This window comes from Mobula birostris, chromosome 20 (assembly GCF_030028105.1).
Source record: "Mobula birostris isolate sMobBir1 chromosome 20, sMobBir1.hap1, whole genome shotgun sequence".
NCBI classification, from domain to species: Eukaryota; Metazoa; Chordata; class Chondrichthyes; order Myliobatiformes; family Myliobatidae; genus Mobula; species Mobula birostris.
The window spans coordinates 3,433,835-3,446,508 of NC_092389.1; the positions used below are offsets into that span (position 1 = coordinate 3,433,835).

The window sequence follows — 12,674 nt, forward strand, 5'->3', positions numbered from 1 at the left end:
GAGCGCTGGTGGCGTCTCCACTTCCCTGTCGCTCCGCGCTCCGGCCTTTCACCGACTAGCTACAGAAGGGAGAAAATTCCTGCCGATGAAGTCACCTGCCTCAAATTGACATTCCATCAATTTCAGTTTCAAATCATGGGTGGCTGAGGAGTCTCCCGACACCTTCATGGATCTGAGAAGGTGTGCAACTGCGAGCATAGCAAGATCCCAGCGTATCGCCCTGAAACAACCCTTATCGCAGTATCAATGTTGCAATGCATGTAATGTAGACATCGCGGATCCCAGGGAGGTCTGCGTGTGTGCGCGTTCCTCGGGCAAGGATACACTCTATCAAATGCACCAGAGTTACTTACAAGTTGCATTCGTTTGCCACATCTCGGGCTCCGACTGAAGATTATTCGCTCTGTGTCTGTTGACTATGGCTCTGGCCTTTGGTCTACTCGGCGGCACCTCTGCTACTTTCCAGGACGCCGGCTGGTTGATTCTCTTGCTGCTGTTCGCGGCCTCCATAGTGACAGTGTTGACTTGGCTGGTGCAGTATTCCTTCGGGATTTTACGGCGTTCCGGCCTGGCCGCTCTTCGGCACCGGCCTCCCGCAGCCCTGGGATTGTGGAGCTCACTCCTGCAGTTGGGCTGCTCCCGTGAAGATAGCGGCTCCACCTCGGGGCTCCGGCATCTGCTCAGGTCCCTCTCCTCCTTCAAGTCCTTCAGAGACAATTGGCAGAAGGCATGGATCAGGGCGCTGAACGACCAGGCTTGTCGTATTGGGGTAGGTTACCTTATTTCGTTTACTCCAATTTCTCTTCGATCTTATCAACACCAGCTTCCTTCTTCCACCCCGGTGCCCCTGCCGGAGCCGGTAGCAGCTCCCCCGGGCGCCTCTACTAGGTTCCTATATTGTGCTGTAGTTTTGCTGGGTCTTGTACACGTCGAACGCGGATCTCTGTGTGATTTTTGAATGGGGAGAATGTTGGGCATTTTATTTTAAAACAGTAAACTTACTGTGTGGCGCACCATTATCAAATGGAGCGTTGGACGTTCCTGAGAAGAGAGGGTTGCACAGTTCACTGATAAATGTGTGCGGCGAATGGTGGGTGATCCAAATTTTCAAACATGCATATGTTTATAATCAACACAGAAAATTCTGGAAACATTCAGCAGGTCTGCAAACATCTCTGGAAAAAGAAACACGATCATTATCCCTGTTTCCAATTTTAAGTAAATCCAAACATTGGATTTAAATCCAGGACAGAAGGGAACCATGCTATAAACTCAACAATTCGGATTTCTTTCTCATCTTCACTCCCCCTATCACAAGATCATCTTCCGTTTTTTCCTTAATCTTTAACCAAGGGTATCATCTTATTTAGTATACAGTGCAAAAACAGGCTCTTCCACCGAAATACCCCACACCATCCAATTATGTTTGTTAACCCATTAACCTGTGCGTCTTTAGAATATGGGGAAAAACCAGAGCACCCGCAGGAAACCCACGCAGTGATGGGGAGAACATACTAACTCCTTACGGACAGTGGCAGGAATTGAACCGGGGTTACTGGTACTGTAAAGCGTTACGCTAATCACTCTGCTACCGTGGTGCCCCGCCCTTGGTAGACTAACAAATTCCACTTCTTTACTAATACACTGGGGTATGGATGGAATCTACAGTATCCAGCCTGAGGAGATGCCTGTTGCTGGGAATTCTTATTGTCACATGTACCCAGATACAGCGAAAAGTGTGCCATCCAGACAGATCATTTCATAGTCCTGACGAAGGGTCTCGGCCTGAAACGTCGACTGTACCTCTTCCTAGAGATGCTGCCTGGCCTGCTGCGTTCACCAGCAACTTTGATGTGTGTTGCTTGAATTTCCAGCATCTGCAGAATTCCTGTTGTTTAGATCATTTCATACATTGTTGTAGTGCTGAGGAAAGAACAATACAGTAACAATGCAGAATCCAGTGTTCCAGTTACAGAGAGAGTTCAGTGCAGGCAGACAAATAAGGTGCAAGGGCTGCTTGTCCTTGAATGATCCCTGAATGCTCCCTTACAATTTTGCTCTCTGTTTGCCCTTGTTTAGTTTTTATATTTCTTATTGTAACTTATTTATGTATTGCACTATACTGCGAGTGGCCAAGTGGTTAAGGTGTTGGTCTAGTGATCTGAAGGTCGTGAGTTCGAGCCTCAGCTGAGGCAGCATGTTGTGTCCTTGAGCAAGGCACTTAATCACACATTGCTCTGCGACGACTCCGGTGCCAAGCTGTATCGGCCCTAATGCCCTTCCCTTGGACAACATTGGTGTCGTGGAGAGGGGAGACTTGCAGCATGGGCAACTGCTGGTCTTCCACACAACCTTGCCCAGGCCTGCACCCTGGAAACCTTCCAAGGTGCAAATCCATGGTCTCACGAGATGGATGCCTATATATACTGCTCCCAGAAAACAAATTTGACAATGTACATCTGTGATAACAAACCTGACTCTGAAGTTAGATTGAGAGATGAAAAGTTCATCTTTATCACGTAAGAGGCCTGTTCAAGAATGTCATGACTGCGGGATAGAAGCTGTCCTGAAGCCCGGTGGTGTGTGTTTCCAATCTTTCATATCATCATTCTGCTGGGGGAGGGGGGAATGGAGAATATCTCGGGTAGGTCATTGGTATTAAATCAAATCAGCAAGGACTGTGCTGTGGTCAGCCCAAAAGTGCCACCACACATCTGCCAATGGAACTTGCTCACAACCCACTAACCCTAACCCGTACATCTTTGGAATGTGGTCTTGAGTGGTTGATAATATTGCCCTGGATTTCCGAGGCAGTGGGAATTGTAGTCAGCACGTGCTATTAGTGAAATATTGTGAGACATGATTATATGATGGTACTAATTGTGGGTTATGTCAAGTTCAAGTTTATGAATGCCTCAGGTAGCTAAGAATTACAGCTTTTATTCATAAGCTTTAAATTATCATGGGCAGAAATACTCAGGGTATAAATGCCATTAAAATCAGCTTTTAGCAGCAACAACGGTATATGACAAAGATAAGGTAACATACATTATGCATAGATGGCAAAAATAAAAATAACATGGGTCATGGGGAGAATGTACAGACAACGGAAGGAATTGAACCCTGATCTTACAGCTAGTGCTGTAAAGCACTGGACTATTTTGACCACCTTAGCACAGACTGGACTGTTGCTCCTTCCAAGTCAGTGAGATTTGGCCACACCTTGTATGTACTTAGTGTTGGTAATGGCTCATCTGGTAGTGTGGTCTGCCTATGCCTTTGGGTAACCAAAATTACCATTTTGATAATCAGTGACTGGCAGGACCCTAGTCCATAGCAACCTATTTCGAAAGATGAGAATGAGCCTGATTCCAACTCATATTGGAAAGGTTTTCATGTGTACTGCGCTTTTCCTGCAAGTAAAAGAGACTCCCCATGCATGATGCACACTCACTGGCTACATCCTGTATCTAATAAAGTGACCACTGAGTGTGTGTTCATGGTCTTCTGCTGCTGTAGCCCACACACTTCAAGGTTTGACATGTTGTGCATTCAGAGATGCTCTTCTGCACACCACTGTTGTAACGTGTGATTATTTGAGTTACTGTCACCTTCCTGTCAGCTTGAACCAGTCTGGCCATTCTCCTCTGACCTCTCTCATCAACAAGGTGTTTTCACCCACAGAACTGCTGCTCACCGGATGCTTTTTTTTTTGTTTCTCGCACCGTTCTCTGTAAACTCTAGAGATTGTTGTGCATGAAAATCCCAGGAGATCAGCAGCCTCTGAGATACTCAAACCACCCCATCTGGCATAAACAATCATTCCACAGTCAAAGTCACTTAGATTACATTTCTTTCCTATTCTGATGTTTGGTCTGAACAACAGCTGAAACTCTTGACCATGGTACTACAGAACTGCCCTTAAATAACTGGAATTAATAATCTTGGTTATAGCAAAGGTTTTATGCATTGAGTCACTGCCACATGGTTGGATATTTGCAAAAACAAGCAAGTATACCTAATAAAGTGGCCACTGAGTGTACATTCTGTACACTATTGTATATCCTGGTATGCTGTTGAGTATAGTATGGAGAAAGTCTCAAGTAATTGCCCACCTCTCCTGATTTCTTCAGGATCACCTTCATGACTACATTGGTTCCTGAATCTGGGTTCACGCAGGGAAACTTCTTTATTGGCCCTACTTCAGGAGAATTGAGAGGCTTGTTTGTATCATTGAATATCTAGAGTAGATTCAAGTTTATCCTGGCTGCTTGACTTTTAAAAAAAAATAATATCAAGCTGAATGAGTCAGTTGATTGGAGTTCTGCTCTGTATTCACTTGAATCACATCCAGACTGATGGGTGAATAATTATTATAGTTGGAAGCCTTTTCATTATTGTGAGGATCAGCATTGCAGAACTGCCCTTAAATGAACTGGAATAAATAATCTTGGTTATAGCATAACCTGGGGAATTTAACGTTACTATTGCATTATTTTCTGGGGTTAAAATGAGGTTCCTGTCCTCGATTGCTTCTTGGCCGACACATACTTTGCAATGAGCACTGGAAAAGGAACTAGTACTCATACTTTTGATGCATTATTTCGCAGGTTGAGGGGGAGGAGATGTTGGTAATGAAGTAACATTCTTAAATGTTGCTCTTGGTGATATCAGTGAAAGATCATAGTGCATAAAGCTGACATTTCCGATTTCAGATTTGTTTTATTTATCATGCGTACAGTGTAATATGTCATTTGTGTTAACGACCAATGCGACCTAAGGATGAGTTGGGGGCAGCCCACAAGTGATATCACATATTCTGGTGCCAATATACCATACCCACAATGCCCGGCAGAACAACTCATAACACATAAGTACCAAGGAGAAGAGTAAAAGTGGCAGGCCGACAAATCCAGGGCAAGCATTAAAAAGGGCCATTTTTCAACATAATTGTATAAGGGCTAAGAGAGTTGTAAAAGAGCGCCTGAAGGCTTTGTGTGTCAATGCAAGGAGCATTCGTAATAAGGTGGATGAATTGAAAGTGCAGATTGTTATTAATGATTATGATATAGTTGGGATCACAGAGACATGGCTCCAGGGTGACCAGGGATGGGAGCTCAACATTCAGGGATATTCAATATTCAGGAGGGATAGACATGAAGGAAGGGGAGGTGGGGTGGCGTTGCTGGTTAAAGAAGAGACTAACGCAATAGAAAGGAAGGACATAAGCCGGGAGGATGTGGAATCGATATGGGTAGAGCTGCGTAACACTAAGGGGCAGAAGACGCTGGTGGGAGTTGTGTACAGGCCACCTAACAGTAGTAGTGAGGTCGGAGATGGTATTAAACAGAAAATTAGAAATGTGTGCAATAAAGGGACAGCAGTTATAATGGGTGACTTCAATCTACATGTAGATTGGGTGAACCAAATTGGTAAAGGTGCTGAGGAAGAGGATTTCTTGGAATGTATGCGGGATGGTTTTTTGAACCAACATGTCGAGGAACCAACTAGAGAGCAGGCTATTCTGGACTGGGTTTTGAGCAATGAGGAAGGGTTAATTAGCAATCTTGTCGTGAGAGGCCCTTTGGGTAAGAGTGACCATAATATGGTGGAATTCTTCATTAAGATGGAGAGTGACATAGTTAATTCAGAAACAAAGGTTCTGAACTTAAAGAGGGGTAACTTTGAAGGTATGAGACGTGAGTTAGCTAAGATAGACTGGCAAATGACACTTAAAGGATTGACGGTGGATATGCAATGGCAAGCATTTAAAGGTTGCATGGATGAACTACAACAATTGTTCATCCCAGTTTGGCAAAAGAATAAATCAAGGAAGGTAGTGCACCCGTGGCTGACAAGAGAAATTAGGGATAGTATCAATTCCAAAGAAGCAGCATACAAATTAGCCAGAGAAAGTGGCTCACCTGAGGACTGGGAGAAATTCAGAGTTCAGCAGAGGAGGACAAAGGGCTTAATTAGGAAGGGGAAAAAAGATTATGAGAGAAAACTGGCGGGGAACATAAAAACTGACTGTGAAAGCTTTTATAGGTATGTAAAAAGGAAAAGACTGGTAAAGACAAATGTAGGTCCCCTACAGACAGAAACAGGTGAGTTGATTATGGGGAGCAAGGACATGGCAGACCAATTGAATAATTACTTTGGTTCTGTCTTCACTAAGGAGGACATAAATAATCTTCCAGAAATAGTAGGGGACAGAGGGTCCAGTGAGATGGAGGAACTGAGTGAAATACTTGTTAGTAGGGAAGTGGTGTTAGGTAAATTGAAGGGATTGAAGGCAGATAAATCCCCAGGGCCAGATGGTCTGCATCCTAGAGTGCTTAAGGAAGTAGCCCAAGAAATAGTGGATGCATTAGTGATAATTTTTCAAAACTCGTTAGATTCTGGACTAGTTCCTGAGGATTGGAGGGTGGCTAATGTAACCCCACTTTTTAAAAAAGGAGGGAGAGAGAAACCGGGGAATTGTAGACCGGTTAGCCTAACGTCGGTGTTGGGGAAACTGCTGGAGTCAGTTATCAAAGATGTGATAACAGCACATTTGGAAAGCGGTGAAATCATCAGACAAAGTCAACATGGATTTGTGAAAGGAAAATCATGTCTGACGAATCTCATTGAATTTTTTGAGGATGTAACTAGTAGAGTGGATAGGGGAGAACCAGTGGATGTAGTATATTTGGATTTTCAAAAGGCTTTTGGCAAGGTCCCACACAGGAGATTAGTGTGCAAACTTAAAGCACATGGTATTGGGGGTAAGGTATTGGTGTGGATGGAGAATTGGTTAGCAGACAGGAAGCAAAGAGTGGGAATAAACGGGACCTTTTCAGAATGGCAGGCGGTGACTAGTGCGGTACCGCAAGGCTCAGTGCTGGGACCCCAGTTGTTTACAATATATATTAATGACTTGGATGAGGGAATTAAATGCAGCATCTCCAAGTTTGCGGATGACACGAAGCTGGGTGGCAGTGTTAGCTGTGAGGAAGATGCTAAGAGGATGCAGAGTGACTTGGATAGGTTGGGTGAGTGGGCAAATTCATGGCAGATGCAATTTAATGTGGATAAATGTGAAGTTATCCACTTTGGTGGCAAAAATAGGAAAACAGATTATTATCTGAATGGTGGCCGATTAGGAAAAGGGGAGGTGCAACGAGACCTGGGTGTCATTATACACCAGTCATTGAAAGTGGGCATGCAGGTACAGCAGGCGGTGAAAAAGGCGAATGGTATGCTGGCATTTATAGCGAGAGGATTTGAGTACAGGAGCAGGGAGGTACTACTGCAGTTGTACAAGGCCTTGGTGAGACCACACCTGGAGTATTGTGTGCAGTTTTGGTCCCCTAATCTGAGGAAAGACATCCTTGCCATAGAGGGAGTACAAAGAAGATTCACCAGATTGATTCCTAGGATGGCAGGACTTTCATATGAAGAAAGACTGGATGAACTGGGCTTGTACTCGTTGGAATTTAGAAGATTGAGGGGGGATCTGATTGAAACGTATAAAATCCTAAAGGGATTGGACAGGCTAGGTGCAGGAAGATTGTTCCCGATGTTGGGGAAGTCCAGAACAAGGGGTCACAGTTTGAGGATAAAGGGGAAGCCTTTTAGGACCGAGATTAGGAAAAACTTCTTCACTCAGAGAGTGGTGAATCTGTGGAATTCTCTGCCACAGGAAACAGTTGAGGCCAGTTCATTGGCTATATTTAAGAGGGAGTTAGATATGGCCCTTGTGGCTACAGGGATCAGGGGGTATGGAGGGAAGGCTGGGGCAGGGTTCTGAGTTGGATGATCAGCCATGATCATAATAAATGGCGGTGCAGGCTCGAAGGGCCGAATGGCCTACTCCTGCACCTATTTTCTATGTTTCTATGTTTCTTTTCTACAACAAGCAACAAAACAAGCCCCTTTCCTCCCTCCCACTCATATACACAGTCCTCCAATTCTAAAACTGGCTGTCTTCTGCCTTCAGCCTCCACCGCCAGTGGACTTATGGATTTGAAGACGTTGAGCTTTGGCCTCCCCAGCGAACTCCCTGTCAGTAATTCCAAAGAGCCAAGTATTACTGTAATTAATTTCAGTCAGTAATGCCACAGGACATGCAGATTATTAGGAAGTTACCACTGTGAAAGAGAAAGGAAAGTGGATTTCGACCACTTGAGTCACCATTAGCAGATCTCCGTTCAGTTATCAAGGCCTAAGGTTTGCTATTTCACCTCTAAAATGCTCCTCTTTTCTTCCCCTCCCCCCCCCCCCACCATGATGGTTCTAAACAATTGCTTCATTGACCAGCTGTTTGACATCTATCCTTGACACTGGGAAACACTTCTTTGAGATACAATGAATCAACCTTTATGCCAAGGATTATAAGTACCAGGCCATTCAGCCCATTGAGCCTGCTCTACTTTTCAATCATGGCTGATTTATTTTCCCTCTCAACCCTATTCTCCTGCCTTCTCTGCATAACCTTTAATGCCCTGACTAATCAAGATCCTATCAACCTTCACTCTAAATATATCTAGCTATTTGTCATTTACCCTAATACTTTCCTACATTGCTTGATGGCAATTTTATTAAGAAATGCTTCTCTGCGGTACAATAGGTCGACTTTGATGCCAAGGATCACAAGACTATAAGCCACAGGAGCAGAATTAGATCATTTGGCCTATCGAGTCTGCTCTGCCATTCCATCATGACTGATTTATTATCCCTCCCAACTGAATTCTCTTGCCTTCTCCCCATAATCTTTGATTCAATTACTAATTAAGAACCTATCAGCCTCTCCTTTAAGTATACCCAATGTCTTGGCCTCCACAGACATTTGTGGTAATGAATTCCACAGATTCACCATCCAATGGTTAAGGAAATTTTTTTTCTCTGTTCTAAAGGGGGAGTGGGGGTTATACCTTCTGGTCTTGGATGCTATATAAGGAGAAGTTGTTGGTCAGGTATGTTGGGCACCAGTTCAAGTCATTTTTAGAGAGATTAGATTCACAGAAATAAATTTGACCTTAAGGTGTTGAGCAAGATTAAAATCAACAAGGAGGAGAGTGGAAGACGAAGGGGTATTTAGCGCTGTCAGCCTGCATTTGACCGGTCTACCTCTCACTGCTGGGAATCTTGGGTCCCACACGACAAGGTTTGATTGCCTCGGTGGCTTCTGGCTGTGGCTTCACTTTTGGGGACTCTGCAGTTCAATGTTTAATGTTCTGTATATTATTTGCTTACTTTTTGTACTTTGTGCGATTCCTTTTTTTCACGCTCTGTGTTTTTGATGGTCTTTGTTGTATGGGGCTTTCTTTAAATGGGTTCTATGATGTTTCTTTGTTTCGAGACTGCCTGTGGGAAGACGAATCTGAGGGTTGTATACTGTATTCATATTGATAATGTACTTTGAAATGGTTAAACTGTGATCAAATGTAGCGTAATCTAAGCTGGCAATCCCTTTAGAAGGATGAATGGATAACTTGATTGGTGTGTTTGAAATGATCGTGACTTGACAAGGTGATTGGTGGCACAGCTCCACAGGAGCCCAGCAAAGAACTAGAGCAGCACACACAAAATGCTGGAGGAACCCAGTAAGTCAGGGAGCATCTGGAAGGGACTTCAGCCTGAATCATCCCCTCTATGGATGCTGCCTGAGCTGCTCAGTTTCTCCAGCATTACCTGTGTGTGCCCTGGTTTCTTAGCATCTGTAGAATGTACCATGTTTGTCTAGTTTGTTCTTATAGGTCTTTGACTTATTGATAGTGCTAAGCTTTTTTCAAGCATTTGCCAAATCTCTTGTGTTTAGAATTTAAGCAAGACTGGACAGGAGTGAATTACGGAAACAATTTTTTACACGGTAAAAATACACCCCCATGGAGAGGGATTTATCAAGGGTCTACTGAAACTTTGGTAAATTCTAAGGGCTGGTAAATAGTCATAGATCAGCCTGGATCTAATTGAAGGGCTGAGCCAGCTTGAGGAACTGAAGAGTCTGCTCCTGCTCCTCTGTTACACAGTATGTTTAACTAAGCATACGAACTGGTTCATTAATGAAGCTGTGTTAATGATGCAGTTCTTTTGGGTATTGCAATTTGGGTCACTTAGAATGCAGCTTCATTTCCGCTGCTACATTTAAAAATAAAACTTACTTCAGGTGTGTGAATTATGTGCAGGAAAATGAAAGTGGAATGTTAACAGCAATGAATATTCATTTAATGATCTAATTGGTGAAATCTGCTTTAACACTTGCTATACAAGTGTTACAGACTCTCACTTTCAATGTGTGGTGATGTCTTCCAGTAAAGACACTGGGTTGTTTTATGGAAATGTGATTCAATGAGGGGCAGTTAACATTGGGAGTGTCTTCGACCAGAGCCTAAACACCAGGTCCTGGCTTAGTTAGTCCACAGGTCCTGGCATTGAGCCACTTTGGATCCTGTTGTGGAAGTTGCAATAAAATAAGTGTTAACATAATGTCCAGGTTAGGATAGATTGCAGACAGAATGCAGAGAGCCCAGCCAAGCAAAGTCTTTGATGAGCATAACCTCCCTTTGAACATGCATAGTTTACCAAATGGTCATTATCCATAACTGCTAGACAATTCTGTATAAAAATGGCATTAATCTGTCCAGAATTCAGAACAGTGTGGGTGACAGGAGCCATGCTATTTTCATTGTGCACGAATAAAATAAAGTACATTTGAATTGGAAGTGTGCATGTGTTCTGGGTCTAGCTAACTGATGATGGCAAGGTCAATATATTGGATTGGTTTAGGCATTCTGGGCAGTCAGTGTTAGAGGTGGTGGCCGTGTCAGACTGATCCTCCCTATGGATAAAAACTTGCTCTTGGGTGTGAAAATCGACTCTCTGTTAGCATACGGGAATGATACCTCAAAGTTCAAAGTACATTTATTATCAAAGAACATATTTGTCACCAGATGCTACCCTGAAATTCATTTTCTTGCTGGCATTCATAGCAGAACAAAGGAATACAATGGAATCAATGAAAAACGACACGCAAAGACTGACATCCATTTCTGCTGGAAACTTGTTTCACACTCACACCACCCTCTGAATTAAAGAATTTCACCTTTCACCCTTAACTTGTGACTTCTTGTTCTAGTTTCACCCAACCTCAGTGGGGAAAAAACCTATTTATACCCCTCATAATTTATAATAAAATATAAAGAGTAGGCATCACAAAATTATTGGATTGGCTTAAAAAAACATGGTGTCCTTGGGGAAGGAAGTTGGCAATACTACACTGATGTTATCTATATGTAACTCCTAACCTATAGTGATGTACTTGACTCTTCTCTCTGAAGTGACATTGCAACCCATTCAGGTCAGGAACAGATAAAATTAGCCACCATGTGTTTACAATTGTGATAATTTGAAAGAAATATTTTTTAAAAATTTTGTCTGGTTTTCCAACTCTTGCTAATACAATGTCAAATGTGTTTGACATTGTTAGGATCAGAGGTTAAGCTGCCTACTGATTGACAATTGATCGTGTTGTCAGGAAACATGTTAATACACAAACTGCTGGAAGTTGTAACTCTCAGAAAGGCAGTATCATGTCCAGTTACAAAAGATCACTGCTATAATAAAAAAATATATACAAGAGTCTGCAAGCATGCACCACCAGATGCAACTACACCTACCCTGCTGTTATAAGACAAACTGAATGGTTCTCTCATAACAAGATGGACTGTTGACCTCGCAATCTGCCTCATTATGATTTTGCACCTTACTGTCTACCTGCAACGCACACTCTCTGTGGCTGTTACACTCTATTCTACATTCAGTCATTGTTTTACTTAGTTCTACCTCAATGCTCTGTGTAATGATTTGATCTGTATGGACAATATGCAAGAGAAGCTTTTCACTGTATCTTAGTACATGTCACAATAATAAACCAATTCCAATAAACAGCCAAAATGTGGCAAATTCTTGCAACAAATGAGATTCTTTTATTCTTTGGCCCATGAAGAGAATGGATCGGTGTGATTGCAATGGTCTTTCTGAACAGTGAACCAAATCTAAATGTTAAATATAAAACTAATGTACCTTAGTATTTTGTTAAAGTTGTCTTTGTTTATGTTTAATGACACATTGGGGTTGGCCTAGGATCTGCTGGCAAATAAATCCAGGAATTCTATAACTCAAAAAGAGTTGATGATGAAAAAAGTTGGTGGGGGAAAAAAAATTAACTTTGATTTTCTACAATGTCAAAGGAAAGTGTTTACACAGAGTGGTGGGTGTGTAGAACGTGGTTCCTGGGTTGACAGCAGAGGCAGCATTATAGACATTTAAGAGATTAAGAGATAGGCACGTGGATGACAGAAAAGTGGAGGGCTTTATGGGAGGGAAGGATTAGATTGATCTCAGAGTAGGTTGAAAATCAGCACAACGTCATGTGCTGAAGGGCCTGTACTGTGCTGTAGTGTTCAATGTTCTACCCTGCTAAACCTGCCGCCTGGCTTCTTGATCCACTGTACAATTGTACAATGTCATGACTTCTCACGGAATGAATATTTCTTAAGAGGTGTGATTATCGACAGACCTAACACAAATCAAAAACGTTTTATGGAAGAGCTCGGGAATAATTTCAGTGTGACAACACTCTGACTGGGTTGTTGAGGGATGCTTCATTGATACCACGTACAGTGCTATGC

At 42.8% G+C, this 12,674-nt stretch overlaps 1 protein-coding gene across 2 annotated transcripts in view; it reads left to right on the top strand.

The window, feature by feature from the left end:
• Positions 1-6: 6 nt before the first annotated feature.
• c2cd2l (c2cd2 like) overlaps positions 7-12,674 on the top strand; it is a 154,103-nt gene continuing 141,435 nt past the window's right edge. For both annotated transcript variants that reach the window (XM_072283883.1, XM_072283884.1), the window contains exon 1: positions 7-769. In XM_072283883.1, the coding sequence (XP_072139984.1) occupies positions 419-769 (351 nt within the window). In that variant the 5' untranslated portion in view covers positions 7-418. The remainder of the gene's footprint in view (positions 770-12,674) is intronic.